At 33.9% G+C, this 17,221-nt stretch overlaps 1 protein-coding gene across 1 annotated transcript; it reads left to right on the forward strand.

The window, feature by feature from the left end:
* The first annotated feature begins 4,466 nt into the window (after window positions 1–4,466).
* LOC127728779 (uncharacterized) lies at window positions 4,467–13,957 on the forward strand. Its single transcript, XM_052236397.1, has 4 exons — window positions 4,467–4,709; window positions 6,305–6,445; window positions 10,647–10,879; window positions 13,100–13,957. Exons 1-4 carry the CDS (start codon window positions 4,496–4,498, stop codon window positions 13,382–13,384), a joined length of 873 nt encoding a protein of 290 aa, XP_052092357.1. The 5' UTR covers window positions 4,467–4,495; the 3' UTR covers window positions 13,385–13,957.
* The last annotated feature ends 3,264 nt before the right edge of the window (window positions 13,958–17,221 follow it).

Raw genomic sequence — 17,221 nt, forward strand, 5'->3', positions numbered from 1 at the left:
CAATCATACACATCTCCTTATTTTTTGATTGACACATCGCAGCGTTTCATTCGCCTCTGAGCGAAATCAAAGTTTAAAACAGACAAGATAAAAACTATTTTAATAAATTATTATTTCAAGAGTCAAGTGTTGATAGCTTTAAACCTGTTTGATAAGATATTCATTTTATTTCATTTTATCGAAAGAACATTAACTTTTAAATAGTTTCGGATTTAAAACTGCTTCTATATTATATATTGTTCGTTATTGCGTACAATGTATATACATGTAACTGCACTTGTGACATACATCTTTTATAAATTGCAGACGCTTACAAGATGATCTTATCACTTCCCTTTTCCTTCCAGACAAAAATGATATTCCTGCAAAAGCTGACCATTGTATTAACAACATTATCACTTTCATCTGGTCATAAAAGTAAGATTTTTTTTTAAATTTAATCTTTGTGTATAATAATACGGAAGCCGATAAGGGCCATTCAAAAAAAAAAATTTTATGTCGTAATTACGACATAACATGTCGTAATAACGACATCACTATGTCGTAATTTCGACATAACATGTCGTTAAAACGACATAACATGTCGTTTAAACGACATCGCTATGTCGTAATTTCGACATAACATGTCGTTATAACGACATCGCTATGTCGTAATTTCGACATAACATGTCGTTATAACGACATCGATATGTCGTAATTTCGACATAACAAGTCGTAATTACGACATCACTATAGCTATGTCGTAATTTCGACATAGCATGTCGTTATAACGACATCGCTATGTCGTAATTTCGACATAACATGTCGTTATAACGACATCGCTATGTCGTAATTTCGACATAACAAGTCGTAATTACGACATCACTATAGCTATGTCGTAATTACGACATAGCTTTGTCGTAAAAACGACATCGCTATATATATAAAAGAATATGTATTATGATTGCCAAGAGACTAAATGACACAGAAATAAGCAACTATAGGTCATCATAATGCCCTCAATAATGAGAAAAGCCCCCGCATAGTCAGCTATGAAAGAGGGACGAAAGATACCAGAGGGAGAGTCCCCGAAATGACAGCTGTTTAACAATTTAATTCAAACGAGTGAAAATAACGGTTTTAATAATGTACAAACAAAGACCGAAACACGAATATGTAACACAGCAACAAATGACAACCACTGAATTACAGACTCCTGACCGCTATCTGATAATAACGACAACCTTATAGTTTAACTTTTCACTTTTTGAAGCGATAGGAATTTCAAAATGGTCGCCAGTAAAGGCAAAGTTTGTATCGTAAACAAATTCATCTTTTTTTTTAGAATATTGAACACTTTATGCAATCAAGCTTAATTAAAGTTATTCACTAGCACCTCAGACTTGCACATACTAGAACTTTATTTATAATCAAGTCAAATGAGACCCAGTTGAATAGGGGAGCAATTCAAGCTCCCTGGATCCTCTAATTATGTTTGGCATTGCAGGTTCTGAATAAGATGAATTTTAAGCTTTTCCCAATAAAGACTATGTTAAACTTTGGACTCATAGTGCTCAGACCCACGGATCTCTGTACCTTCATTTGTACACACTTGAATCTTAATGAACTACTGAGGCTTGAAGCAAATTATAACTGTATTGCTATTGTTGGTTCTTAATGAGATTCTTCAAGCGTCCTCCCCATTGAAGCCCTATTAAAACTTTGTACCCCAAGTTCTTTTAACCACTGTTCCCCAGGACAACTATTCCTACAAACTTAGAGGGAGGTTTGGGATCCCGCTAACATGTTTAACCCCGCCACATTCTTAATGTATGTGTCTGTCCCAAGTCTTTAATTTACATATTTGTTTTTTCGTTTATTTTTGTACATAGAATAGGCCGCTAGTTTTTCTCGTTTGAATTGTATTACATTTGTCATTTCGGGGCCTTTTATAGCTGACTATGCGGTATGGGCTGTGATCATTGTTGAAGGCCGTACGGTGACCTATAATTGTTAATTTCTGTGTCATTTGGTTTCTTGTTGAGAGTTGCGTTTTTGAACAAACCAGCGTATCCCAAAGCCTTGATAACCTCTGTAGGCCCCAAATAAGACGAAAAAACATCAAAATTGGAGAGAAAACAGAAAATAAATGGTTTCTAACCTCAGGGATATTAACCCTTGGCATGCTGAATTGTTATCAGAAATTGTCTAAATTTCGAGTATTTGTAAAAATATGCAAATGATATGCAAATGAGCTGTACCCTGATGCTGATGCATACTGATTGCATTAAATCTAAGATAGCCAAGGGTTAATATCCCTGAGGTTAGAAACAATTTTTTTCAGTTTTCTCTCCAATTTTGATGTTTTTTTTCGTCTTATTTGGGGCCTACAGAGGTTATCAAGGCCTTGGGATACGCTGGTTTGTTCAAAAACGCAACTCTCAACAAGAAACCAAATGACACAGAAATTTACAATTAAAGTCACCGTACGGCCTTCAACAATGATCACAGCCCATACCGCATAGTCAGCCATAAAAGGCCCCGAAATGACAAATGTAATACAATTCAAACGAGAAAAACTAGCGGCCTATTTTATGTACAAAAATAAACGAAAAACAAATATGTAAATTAAAGACTTGGGACATACACATACATAAAGAATGTGGCGGGGTTAAACATGTTAGCGGAATCCTAACCCTCCCCTTAAGTTTGTAGGAATAGTTGCCCTGGGGAACAGTGGTTAAAAGAACTTGGGGTACAAAGTTTTAATAGGGCTTCAATGGGGAGGACGCTTGAAGAATCTCATTAAGAACCAACAATAGCAATGCAGTAATAATTTGCATCAAGCCTCAGTAGTTACTGTACATTAAGATTCAAGTGTGTACAAATGAAGGTACAGAGATCCGTTGGTCTGAGCACTATGAGTCCAAAGTTTAACATAGTCTTTATTGGGAAAAGCTTAAAATTCATCTTATTCAGAACCTGCAATGGAAATGCAGGACTTCATAATTTACACAAATCTGTACATGCCAAACATAATTAGAGGCTCCAAGGAGCTTGAATTGCTCCCCTATTCAACTGGGTCTCATTTGACTTGATTATAAATAAAGTTCTAGTATGTGCAAGTCTGAGGTGCAAGTAAATAACTTTAATTAAGCTTGATTGCATATAGTGTTCATTATTCTAAAAAAAAAGATGAATTTGTTTCCGCTACAAACTTTGCCTTTACTGACAACCATTTTGAAATGCCTATCGCATCAAAAAGTGAAAAGTTAAACTATAAGGTTGCCGTTATTATCACATAGCGGTCAGGAGTCTGTAATTCAGTGGTTGTCATTTGTTTGCTGTGTTACATATTCGTTTTTCGGTCTTTGTTTGTACATTATTAAAACCGTTATTTTCATTCGTTTGAATTAAATTATTAAACAGCTGTCATATCGGGGACTCTCCCTCTGGTATCTTTCGTCCCTCTTTTATAGCTGACTATGCGGGGGCTTTTCTCATTATTGAGGCCATTATGATGACATATAGTTGTTAATTTCTGTGTCATTAAGTCTCTTGGCAATCATAATACATATTCTTTTATATATATATATAGCGATGTCGTTATTACGACATAGCTATGTCGTTATTACGACATAGTGATGTCGTAATAACGACATGGTATGTCGAAATTACGACATAGCGATGTCGTTATAACGACATGTTATGTCGAAATTACGATATAGCGATGTCGTTATAACGACATGTTATGTCGAAATTACGACATGCTATGTCGTAATTACGACATAATTTTTTTTTTTTGAATGGCCCTTATCGGCTTCCGTATAATAACGATTTTACATCTGTAGTAGAACTATTGATTGTAAAGACTTCGACATTTATAAAATATTCGAAAACAATATACATAAAAACGTTTTTTAAGTTGACTCATAAAAGAACTGAATGCAGCTGAAAGCTTATACAAGAGACTAAAATATTTACATTATGGAAAGTATAAGTAATTAAGCCACTGAAAATATACTTAAAATAAAGTTCAAAATGAGCTATTTTTGCTAACAATCACAGAAAAGATATGGAAAGCCGAAGAAAAGGTAATAAATAATAAGGATAAAGAAAAACACAAAATCTAACACACAAAAATCAAAATATTGATTATTATCTGTACTTGATGAAATTACAATACATAAAAAGAATGGTTGATATGATGTATTTATTTCTGAAACAAATTCCCCATTGTAGATGGAAAGTTTAAAAGCATTTTAAGCAGCGGATTTATTGCTGCTCTTCATCACACCGTGACCTTCAACGCGTAGCAATTTCGAGTTACCCTTTACTTTAATTAAACTAACTAAATCAATAAAATCAATCTACATATTTTGAAAACAAAGATAAAAAGGTTTGAACTCATTTCTATACATCTATATATACTATAATGAAGAAACCAAAATGCTTGACTTTGCATATGTATATTTGCTTAGTGTTTATGGAAGAACGATGTGGAAAGAAGGTAAGCATGGATGGAATAGGTATAAGCTGGATGCGCCTAAAACCGTCAAGACGTGTCCATTATTCTCCTAACATGAATTGTACAGTCAACATTGAGACCGAACTGAATAAGCAAATGGTAATTGTGTTTATGTCCATTGACATTGAATTTGAGCCTCAATGCGATGACGACTTCCTGCTCCTGTATGACGGAAACAGTACCAAAAGTAAACTTGTTAATGGTAAATACGGATACATATATTAGATTTTTACACACAAACGAACCACGGAAAGTATCTGCCAGTAAAAGAACCTTTAAACCAGTATATAACCTGCCAATGTGAAGTAGATTTTGAAGGAAGAGAAAACATGGAAATAACCTATATAATCAAATTTCAATAAATCTACAGATCGCAGGTTTCTTGATATCATCTTTAACCTTATGCAGAAAAGACCAGATGGGTCACTGTTGACACAAAATATTAATAAAAGCAAAAAATGTTAGGATCATTCTTCATATCTAGTGATGCCAGTACAATTATTACGTTACAGAACACAAATGCACCGAGTACCCAATTTTCACCCATTTTGCATTTAAAAAAAGACGGATGTCTTGTATGTTTTCTAAGAAACTTCACTATTCATTTTTTTATCATTTATCAGCATCCAATCTTTCAACATAGCTTAATATTCTTAAAGATACACATTTAACGGTCATGTAATATACCAGATGAAGTCTCCAGTCAAGAAAAAGAAAAGAATTAGGAAACGTGGCATGCGACGTCTACAAAAAGTCGACTTTTTAAAACGTAAAGTTAAAATATGTCACACACATGCATTTATTCAAAATGCATAACAAGCATGAACTATTGTCAAATTGTTAAAAAAAAATTGAAGAAATAAAACATCAGCTATTTGATTTTTACAGATGTATTGTTGAGCATGGGTAAAATTTAGGAACCCCTCAATACAGCATATTGGATCGTTTGGAGGTCGGTTCAAACCAATTTTTCTGTACATTTGTTTTGGTAATTTAGTATGGATTCAAAATTGAATATGTGAAATTATATAGGAAAGAAGGATACATCTACAAAATAAATACTAAATGAAAACTTTTTGTCTGTTTCTTAAATGAATAAAGGTTAAAAAAAACCTGTCAATTTGGGTACCTTCACATTAGACGTATTTAGAATGCCCCCAACTGATCGATGTAATTTTATTCTGTGGTTGGAGAGTACCAGGAGTCGGTTTCACAAAAAAAAATTTCGACTAAGATCGATCTTAAGTCATGAATAATTCAGTATACTTACGATCAATCTTAGTCTAAGTATTTTTGTGAAACCTTAGCGCCCGGACATCATATGCAAAGTTTTTACTATCAGTTCTCCAGGTTATCATCCCCATGTATCAGTGCTTCGGTTTTGGTATTATTAAAATGTTACAATTTGTTTGTAAATTCTAGCAATCAAAAACCATAAGTCGAAGAAAAAGTAGACAACACCAAGGCCAACAGAAAAACGACGAATAGAAAAACTATGCTCCATAAAGTACAAATAGAAAACGAAACATTTAGCAAATAAAATATGTTTAAATTAAACCGAAAGCGACAGATCACCATTTTATTTTAAATTTCCATGTACAACACAACGGGTGCCGCCAACTGCTTACCCTTTCGCAATACACGAGTTTACCCTTGATTTTGGTAGGGTTTGTGTTGCTCAAACTTCCGTTTTCTATTTGGTAAGTTGTGGACTCTTAAGTAGTGTTTTTCGTCGTTTTTCTTTTGGTCATGTATTGTCTTTTTTTCGACTTATTAGGATATTTGCAATAATTACAGGTTTAAGAAGAAAAGTTTGTGGATCAGTTTCGCCTTCAGGGTCCTTCATAACAACGTCGAACGTGTTGTCAATCTATTTCAAATCAGATTCATGGTCCAGTGAGAATGGATTCAACCTTGTTATTACAAGCTTTCACGAAGGTACGTTTAGTTGAGAAATACATTACATGTGATGTGTCGTATAGCATTTGAAGGCAGATGGAGATAAACGATCGTTTCACCAAAAAATATATCTATAATTTACAATCTCATATCATAATACTTTTAAATATAGATTCTACCACTGCATCGAGTGTGATACGATATTTATCCACTCTCGACAGTTAAATTTTCAAATTTAAAACGCGAGGCTCGCCGAAAATGGGTGCAGAAAGGGATAAATTGACGAAGAATTAGAGAAAGGTGTATTCACAATTCTTTTCATGTTAGAGTAGTTTCCTGGGTTATATTACCATTCAGTTACTATATATCATCGGTCGGTGTACGTTAGTCTGATCTATCTTTATCTATCTTCATCGGTCGGTGTACGTTAGTCTGATCTATCTTTATCTATCTTCATCGGTCGGTGTACGTTAGTCTGATCTATCTTTATCTATCTTCATCGGTCGGTGTACGTTAGTCTGATCTATCTTTATCTATCTTCATCGGTCGGTGTACGTTAGTCTGATCTATCTTTATCTATCTTCATCGGTCGGTGTACGCTAGTCTGATCTATCTTTATCTATCTTCATCGGTCGGTGTACGCTAGTCTGATCTATCTTTATCTATCTTCATCGGTCGGTGTACGTTAGTCTGATCTATCTTTATCTATCTTCATCGGTCGGTGTACGTTAGTCTGATCTATCTTTATCTATCTTCATCGGTCGGTGTACGTTAGTCTGATCTATCTTTATCTATCTTCATCGGTCGGTGTACGTTAGTCTGATCTATCTTTATCTATCTTCATCGGTCGGTGTACGTTAGTCTGATCTATCTTTATCTATCTTCATCGGTCGGTGTACGTTAGTCTGATCTATCTTTATCTATCTTCATCGGTCGGTGTACGTTAGTCTGATCTATCTTTATCTATCTTCATCGGTCGGTGTACGTTAGTCTGATCTATCTTTATCTATCTTCATCGGTCGATGTACGTTAGTCTGATCTATCTTTATCTATCTTCATCGGTCGGTGTACGTTAGTCTGATCTATCTTTATCTATATATCATCGGTCGGTGTACGTTAGTCTGATCTATCTTTATCTATCTTCATCGGTCGATGTACGTTAGTCTGATCTATCTTTATCTATCTTCATCGGTCGGTGTACGTTAGTCTGATCTATCTTTATCTATATATCATCGGTCGGTGTACGTTAGTCTGATCTATCTTTATCTATATATCATCGGTCGGTGTACGTTAGTCTGATCTATCTTTATCTATATATCATCGGTCGGTGTACGTTAGTCTGATCTATCTTTATCTATCTTCATCGGTCGATGTACGTTAGTCTGATCTATCTTTATCTATCTTCATCGGTCGGTGTACGTTAGTCTGATCTATCTTTATCTATCTTCATCGGTCGGTGTACGTTAGTCTGATCTATCTTTATCTATATATCATCGGTCGGTGTACGTTAGTCTGATCTATCTTTATCTATCTTCATCGGTCGGTGTACGTTAGTCTGATCTATCTTTATCTATCTTCATCGGTCGGTGTACGTTAGTCTGATCTATCTTTATCTATATATCATCGGTCGGTGTACGTTAGTCTGATCTATCTTTATCTATCTTGATCGGTCGGTGTACGTTAGTCTGATCTATCTTTATCTATCTTGATCGGTCGGTGTACGTTAGTCTGATCTATCTTTATCTATCTTCATCGGTCGGTGTACGTTAGTCTGATCTATCTTTATCTATCTTCATCGGTCGGTGTACGTTAGTCTGATCTATCTTTATCTATATATCATCGGTCGGTGTACGTTAGTCTGATCTATCTTTATCTATCTTCATCGGTCGGTGTACGTTAGTCTGATCTATCTTTATCTATCTTCATCGGTCGGTGTACGTTAGTCTGATCTATCTTTATCTATCTTCATCGGTCGGTGTACGTTAGTCTGATCTATCTTTATCTATCTTCATCGGTCGGTGTACGTTAGTCTGATCTATCTTTATCTATATATCATCGGTCGGTGTACGTTAGTCTGATCTATCTTTATCTATCTTCATCGGTCGGTGTACGTTAGTCTGATCTATCTTTATCTATCTTCATCGGTCGGTGTACGTTAGTCTGATCTATCTTTATCTATATATCATCGGTCGGTGTACGTTAGTCTGATCTATCTTTATCTATCTTCATCGGTCGGTGTACGTTAGTCTGATCTATCTTTATCTATCTTCATCGGTCGGTGTACGTTAGTCTGATCTATCTTTATCTATATATCATCGGTCGGTGTACGTTAGTCTGATCTATCTTTATCTATATATCATCGGTCGGTGAACGTTAGTCTGATCTATCTTTATCTATCTTCATCGGTCGGTGTACGTTAGTCTGATCTATCTTTATCTATCTTCATCGGTCGGTGTACGTTAGTCTGATCTATCTTTATCTATCTTCATCGGTCGGTGTACGTTAGTCTGATCTATCTTTATCTATATATCATCGGTCGGTGTACGTTAGTCTGATCTATCTTTATCTATATATCATCGGTCGGTGAACGTTAGTCTGATCTATCTTTATCTATATATCATCGGTCGGTGTACGTTAGTCTGATCTATCTTTATCTATATATCATCGGTCGGTGTACGTTAGTCTGATCTATCTTTATCTATATATCATCGGTCGGTGTACGTTAGTCTGATCTATCTTTATCTATATATCATCGGTCGGTGTACGTTAGTCTGATCTATCTTTATCTATATATCATCGGTCGGTGAACGTTAGTCTGATCTATCTTTATCTATCTTCATCGGTCGGTGTACGTTAGTCTGATCTATCTTTATCTATCTTCATCGGTCGGTGTACGTTAGTCTGATCTATCTTTATCTATCTTCATCGGTCGGTGTACGTTAGTCTGATCTATCTTTATCTATCTGTTCGCTACTTTATCCTTTATTCTTATTTGGCCCCAAAATTACTGCAAATTTAAAAGTTATCATACATATTTTTAAATTTGTCCTAACTAGACTAAGGTACAAGGTTTTCATAAAATAATGACAAATTTTACATTTAACGAGTTACCATGTCAACAAACCATGACGAAATGTGTATATTTTGTAGAATTTCTTGATTTTCCTCGTTTTACTTCAATTTTTAAGTATATTTTAAATTGGCAAAGTATGTGCGCACCCAAGAAACAACTTTATTTTTTGTGAAATTATGTCAATAGTTATAATAAAGCGTCTCTTAAATTATTCTGTTGTTTCTTAGCTGCGCACAGTGTTTCCACAATGGAAATAACGATGGAAAACTGCATAAATTCTGTATTTTTCATTGTTTTCATGAACACGGTACATATTATGACGTAATTGTGACGTCATCGGATAAAAAATCTTACGTTTTTCATTTACATTTCTTGACTCTGTGCATTTCCAAACATTATGTGCCAATTTGGAATAGTTGTCAAACATTTTATTTTCTTGGGCCAAAACCGGGCCTTAATGCCCCTACTCCTTTGAATATCGATTTTGTTAAGTTAGTGTTCTTAATAAAAATAAGTTGATGTTAACGTGTAATCAAAACTCGTTCTTGTGATTGACAATCTAATGCCGCCATCTGTGATATCCTTTTCAAGATTTCCATAAACATGCACAAGCAGTATATATATACATACATTCTTTGATAAGAACAAATGATTGAGTGTTTTTTCTTCTTCTTCTTCTTCTTCTTCCAAGTAAGAAACCTATTCGTAAGTGAATGTGTATGGTCTGCGAAGACTTTGCGCAGTGTCGGACAACACAGCTAGTCTTCTCAAAGCTATTTACATTAAAATCAGTCTCCAATTTACAATTAAAACTATAAACATATTGTGGCAGTATTCAAAGCGAACACACCACATGGTGAACAAAGACGGCCAACGTCATGAAAAAAATACAAGCAATAGACCACAAATGACTACCCAGAGATCATAAAGTTGCGCAACTCGACCCAAAGTTTAAACAGGAGGTGATCTCCGGTGATTTGGAAGCGTTAAGGGTTCTTGCTAATTTGGTAACACCGATCGTGTTTCTCCGATTGGAATCAGTTTGTGTGTAAAAACGATTTAAAAGCCTACATTGAGAATTCAACATACGTTATGGATTCATGATACATTTAAAAAAAAAATTGTATAACATATGATATTCAAAACTGTTCATCATGTTTGTGACAGGCATATGCAACGCAAATGAGTTCCACTGTGATAATGGAAGATGTATATCTGATTACTTAACTAATGATGGAATGAATAACTGTGGAGACGGCAGTGATGAATTTGATCTCAGCATTGGAGCTATCTGGGGCGTTGTAGTAGGAGTTTTTATAGTAACAACTATAGGTGTATGCATCGCAATAACCTCTAGAAGAAGGAAAAGAAAGACGACACATACTTCTAAAGATAGAAAAGTATGTTTAAAGCTAAGATTTTGATTTAACTTTGTGTAAAATTGAAGACATGTCTTTTTCATCTTTTAACGGTATTTGCATTGATATCAGCACATACTGGTGCATTGTTCTAAAGTTATGGAAAATGTTCTGAGAGAGTTTTGCAAACGGATAATGTTGCTTGCTGTCTTGTCACTGAATACTTATGAAATTTGCATTTGGGTCATATAGGTTTACAATATTCAACGACAAAGAAAAAATACCTCTAAAGACTGAATACTGTAAATTCAGAAATTATTGCGTGCATTTATTATTGCGGTTGTTGAAGAATGGACAAAAATGCGAGTTTAATTATTGCAATTGTTGAAGAATGGACAAAAATGCGAGTTTAATTGTTGCGATTTCAGGAAAATCTGCAAACAGATATATGTATCAGATATCAGAATGCTAGTTCTTATTATTGCGATACTCACCCAATCGCATTATTCGTATTAATAAAAACCTCGCAATAATTTCTGAATTTACAGTATTAAAATGGGAATTGATTTAGATTCTCCCGTCGTGGTTATCATGGTATATCAAAAGTCAAAGATATGTCTTTTTCGGTGAAATTTAATGAATTATGAACGGTGTTATGGACTTTTACTTTGAAAGCATAGTTAATATCAGAAGTCCATTAGTAATGGACTTCTGTTAATATCTATTTAGAAAAAGAGAATAAAAACATATTGTCACTTTGAAAAATGTATTTGTTAGTTTCAAGCTTAGTATGCTTTAATCTTTTTTTTTTTTAGATAAGATATTTGTGTTTTCGATAGATATTGGTTATAACGAAAAACAATTTTAACTAAGTGTTTTAAACTGCATTGAAGTTAAGAATGGGTTTTTCTTACATAAAGGGTTGAGAACTCAAATATTCAAATTATTTTCAATGTCATTGCATATAGAGATGGACTTTGATGCCGGTATATACTCCAATATAAATTTGATTTTTTTTAAATCCTAATATGATTGACAGTTTCCATTGTGTAGGTTTCAAAGAAACTCGAAAGTTCTGTATATCTGTATCCTTATAGAATATAACTGTTATTTGCAAAGGGAATTGTCAACATACCTTTATTAAGCAGCATATTTTAGAGACCCACAAGCAAGAACTATTTTGTCTGTGATCTTGTCTTACATATTTGTCAGGAGGTGTACTGTAACACCTGCATAAAGGTTCAGTACCTGTCAAGTATGATGGGAATTGCTTCGTTGCGAATACTATTTCTTCTGTAAAATACCAACCATTTGCTTCATTTCTTACTTATTGTTTATAAAAAAAATTGCTTAGCCGTTTGGAAATAACAAACTGTGAAGCTGAAGTTGGTGCAAATCACGTTTATTTTGCGAAATTTTGACATTTTCACAAGGCATTTACTTTCAAATCACCATGGTGCAGAAACCAGTAAAGTTTAGTTTACCGTAAAAATTTCGTTTTTCCCATGTTAAACCGTAAAAATTATATCCTGACAATTTTACATGTTCATTAGTCACATGGTATAATGCTTTTATTAATCACATGGGTCAATTCTTCTTAACACTTATTTTTCATGCCGATTTTCATGACATGCCATTTCTCAATATTATCTAAGTTCTTTAACAAAACATTGCATTTGACATTGAACTTATAAATACTATAGAAAACATAAATTTTGATAACGAAGCTTTTAGGATTCAGTTATTTCATTCTTTAAACACAACACTTAATTATGTCATAATTGACGCACTTTAACAGATGAATTTGATATATGTGTAGTAAATTATCGTTTGGTAAGAAGCTTTCACACATCTGAAAATTTAAAGAAGATGTGATACTGGGGAAATATGTCAATTTAACAATTTTTGAAGACCAAAAGCAAGAATTTAGAGCTTGACACAAATGATGGACACAGTATGGGTAATCTGGTCTAGGTCTCATCGACGCAACCCCCTATCTCCTTTTATTAATATCTATAATTGAATTCGAACATCTCTTTTTTATTTTTATTAACGTCATTGTACGACGGTATTTTTTTCTAATTTGAAAGGCTATCAAAACATTGCTTTTCAAATAATTGACATTTTATGAAATGAATTTGCAATCTGTTTCTGTCCTCAAAATTAAATCAGCGAGTTTTTGAATAATAAAAATATTTACAAATAAAACTGAAGCTGAGTGACAATATTACGCACAGTACATCCTATATCTCATTTTTACAGAATCCAGAAAAAAATAATAAACCTTGGAAACCGGAGGAAATTTCCCCGCCTGAAGGACAAAGAAAGTCATATCAACATTGTGTGCAGTCAGATACAAGCCAACAATTTCCAGGCATCCAAGAAAACAGTCAAAATATTGACATGGAGTCAGACGCAAGCAACCACAATTTCAACACCGTAAACTGTGATAATAAATCTCATATGCATTTCAGTAACACGGAACTGGAAGAATATATACGTGAGATAATAGAGCTAAAAAGTAAACGAAGTCAGTCAGTCTGGTAAATTTATATGGCTTCAATCGTCTAGATTATTCTTCAAATGCGTTTGCTTTTGATGCAAGTCAGATTATTCTGTATAAATAACATAAGTATTATTCCTCTTTTCAACTTTTTTTGTAGAATCATAACAAACATATATGCATATGCATTGTGTTTTAATCAAACAATAAAACGATTAAAAAAGGATAGATTTTTTTTTTAGATATAATGCAATTTAGAGGGTGCATGATAAAACTATTATTCAGGTCATGAAAAGGGACGGGTTTCGATAATGAGCGTTTGTTTTTAGGTAAGTGAGAGATAGGTTGTTAGAGGTTATCGTTATTGTAGGTCTAGTGGTAGTAATGGTAGTAAGTGTATATCACAATAATATATGGGCATGGTACTTAAAGTAAATGAATTTCAAACGAACATTAAAAACATTTGTATTTAATTTAAGTATCGCTAGTGTTCTTTTTCTAGATTACTTATTTTTACCGTTATGTGTGATCGTGATTAGAAAGATGTATCGTATATATCGACCTTCAGCCCTGTCTTGAACTTTTAGAAGTATTGCGTACATAATTTACTACTGAAGACCAACAGAAATAATATATAAAAAATAAACCCATCATAGATATCCGGATTATTTTTTTTTACGCCAGATGCGCGTTTCGTCCACAAAGACTCGGCAATGAAGTTAGAAATCAAAAAGTTAAAAGGCCAAAAAAAGTATGAAGCTGAAGAGTATTGAGGACCCAAAATTCCGAAATGTTTAAAAGGGAATTAATCTCTGGGTTTGTCATTTGTATTGTAATTTGTATAAGGTTGTCTACTGTCCATTAACTTGTAATACTCCGAACATAAATAATTCATGTCTCTATAAAGATATGTCAGTATCTCACAAAAACTTATAGTAAGTTTCTCAATTTTAGTAAAAGCTTGTTTCAGTAAAAAATGACATAAATCATTTACTTAATTCTGATATATTATTCGAAAGTTAATACTGACGTTTAACCAATTTAAAATTTGCACATTGAGGTGTTCAGTTGCAGCTTTAAGTTGAGTCTTTATATAGACAATCGCATTGAATGGTGAGAATTTTACTGCACATTTCGACTATTGATGTCCTTTCATTGATACTCGATTCCCAAATATTTGAAAACCAATACTTAATAGGATTATAAGTAGTGCCAAACTTGTCCTTTGGTTTAGTAGTCCTTATAGAGATTATATGTCCCTACTGTAGAGAAGCTCTTAGTATAGAGACAACTTGTCCTTCTGTCGAGTAAAGACTAGTACAATAGCAAATGTGCCACAATATAAAAATCGTTATCACGATACAAGAACGAGACAACCTTATCTTATAGGAACTTGTGCAATAGCAAATGTGTCACAATGAAAAATTCATTGTTCGATACGAGAATGAGACAATGTGTTCTTTTATCAAGTTGAGACTAGTGATATAACAACAGTGTCATGTCGTAAAATCCACATTCTAATGTAATCTTTTTGTAACAACTTATACCGTCAAATCCGCTATTGCCATATCTTGTGTCGTCATTTTGAATTGCTGGAATTCACAAATGTTCGATAAATACAATATAATCGAAAATAAAGCAAAAACGCCGTTTAAATGAAAATTTATCCGAATCTGAATCGTACAAGTAACGAAATAAACTTCGGTTTGAAAGTTTTCATTTGTCAGGTTTTGCCATGATGTTTATGCGCCTAAATCATTCATGAGGTTTCGCGGAATTGTATTTCATCTTACATTTATTCATTTCTACAAGTTCTAATGTACAATTTCTTTTCTAATGCATTAGAATAGGAATAACAGTAGTACAGTAATTGAAGAGTTGCGGCCGTCAACTCTTCAACTACAGTACTGTTAATTCATAAGTACGATATAAGAACGAGAAAACCTGTCTTTTTGCCGAGTATAGACTTCAGCAATAGCAACCGTTTGTCACAATGAAGAATGCATAGTCCGATACAAGAACGAGACAACCTGTCGTTATGTCGAGAAGAGATTTGTGCAATAGCAACTTTGTCACAAGTGAAAAAAAAATCCATAGTAAGATGCAAGAACGAGACAACCTGTCTTTCTGTCGAGTATAAACTTGTGTGCAAAAGCAACTATGTCACAAAGAAAAACACATAGTGATACAACACGAGACAACCCAGATATTATCAGGTAGAGCAAAACATTTTCAATATAAGGTCACGTTTGATATCAATGAACTACTTTCGTCAAACAACAACAGCTTCACTTTTTTTTTGTTTAATAGATGTAGTGTTCTACAAGCAAATAACTTATTTCGAGAACTGAAGTCTTAATTCAGAATTTACAGCACGGTGCAATATATGATTATCAGAAAGTTTTGTAAATTCATTGAAGTATTTGTTTTTAATTTTAAACGACTACTCTTCAAACTTGAACTTTGCAGTAAAATGAAGAGCGTAATAGATTGTTCTAAACAACCATTTCGTGAAGATACATGTTACAGCTGAAATTTGCATCAAAGATTATACTACTAAAGAACAAAATGTTTATGAGTGACAGACGAATGACACTAAGTATGGCAATTAGTATCGTATGTACAATATGAATTGATCCCTTATATATTCCAGGTTAAGAATTTTATATCCCAGGCGTATTTGGCAAAACCTTTCGGAATTTTGGATCCTCAATGTTTTCAACTTTTTGGTCATATAGCTCTTCAACTGTTTTGGTTTATATACATCCTTGGCTTTCAAATATTTGGCTTTGAGAGTTCCTGATGAAGGTAAATCCAGAAAAGCCCTTCGGACGCATGGAACTTATAAAGTGTGGTTTTCATTTTTTAAAGCACTGATTCGATACCTCTGCTAGTGGACTATCAGTTCCCGAGGGCCCCATCAGCTCAGTAGTCAGTACTTTGGTACTGACATGATTTATAACAAACCTTTCTAAAATCGTCCGTTTATAAATTTTGAGATTATATAGAAACTAAGGTTTCAACTCCCTCCAGCTAAGTTGACCTTAGATAGATTTGTTAATTATTTAGGTCCTTTTTGGTCATATAGCTCTTCAGCTGTTTCGGTTTTCATACATCCTTGGCTTTCAAATAATTGGCTTTGAGCGTTTCTGATGAAGATTAATCAAGAAAAGCGCTTCGGACGCATAAAATTTAAAGCGTGTTGTTTTCATTTTTTACAGCACCGGGTCGATACCTCTGCTGGTGGACTATCAGTCCCCGAGGGTATCATCAGCTCAGTAGTCAGTACTTCGGTACTGACATGATATAACATGTAATTTTCATTTTTAAAGAACTATGAATCAGATAAGCATTATCGGTCAATAATAGTAAGGGCTCTGTGAAATCGATATTGAGAATTATGCTCTTCAGACCATGTTTTCGTATTTGTTTTGAATCAAAATGAACACAAAAAGAATCAGCGACTGTAGAATTCCTTCATTTTTCAAATGATGGGTTTTAACATATCTTTTATCATATTTCATCCTTTGCATTTCATAACATACATATTGCACGCTTTACCCATATACATTGACGATACGCGAAATGATACATAACATGTTACAAACACACTGATCTTTGGCGATTTTGAATCTAGAAGTTCACACCCCGCCGCATGTTTGCGCCTGTCCCAAGTCAGGAGCCTCTGGCCTTTGTTAGTCTTGTATCATTTTAAATTTTAGTTTCCTGTTTATAATTTGGAGTGTAGTATGACTTCCATTATCACTGAACTCAGCTGTTGTCTGCTCTATGGTCGGGTTGTTGTCTCTTTGACACATTCTCCATTTCCATTCTCAATTTTACTAATCCTGATAACTACTTTAAAAGTTCTGAACATAATA

This window comes from Mytilus californianus, unplaced genomic scaffold (genome assembly GCF_021869535.1).
Source record: "Mytilus californianus isolate M0D057914Y unplaced genomic scaffold, xbMytCali1.0.p SCAF_2, whole genome shotgun sequence".
NCBI lineage: Eukaryota > Metazoa > Mollusca > Bivalvia > Mytilida > Mytilidae > Mytilus > Mytilus californianus.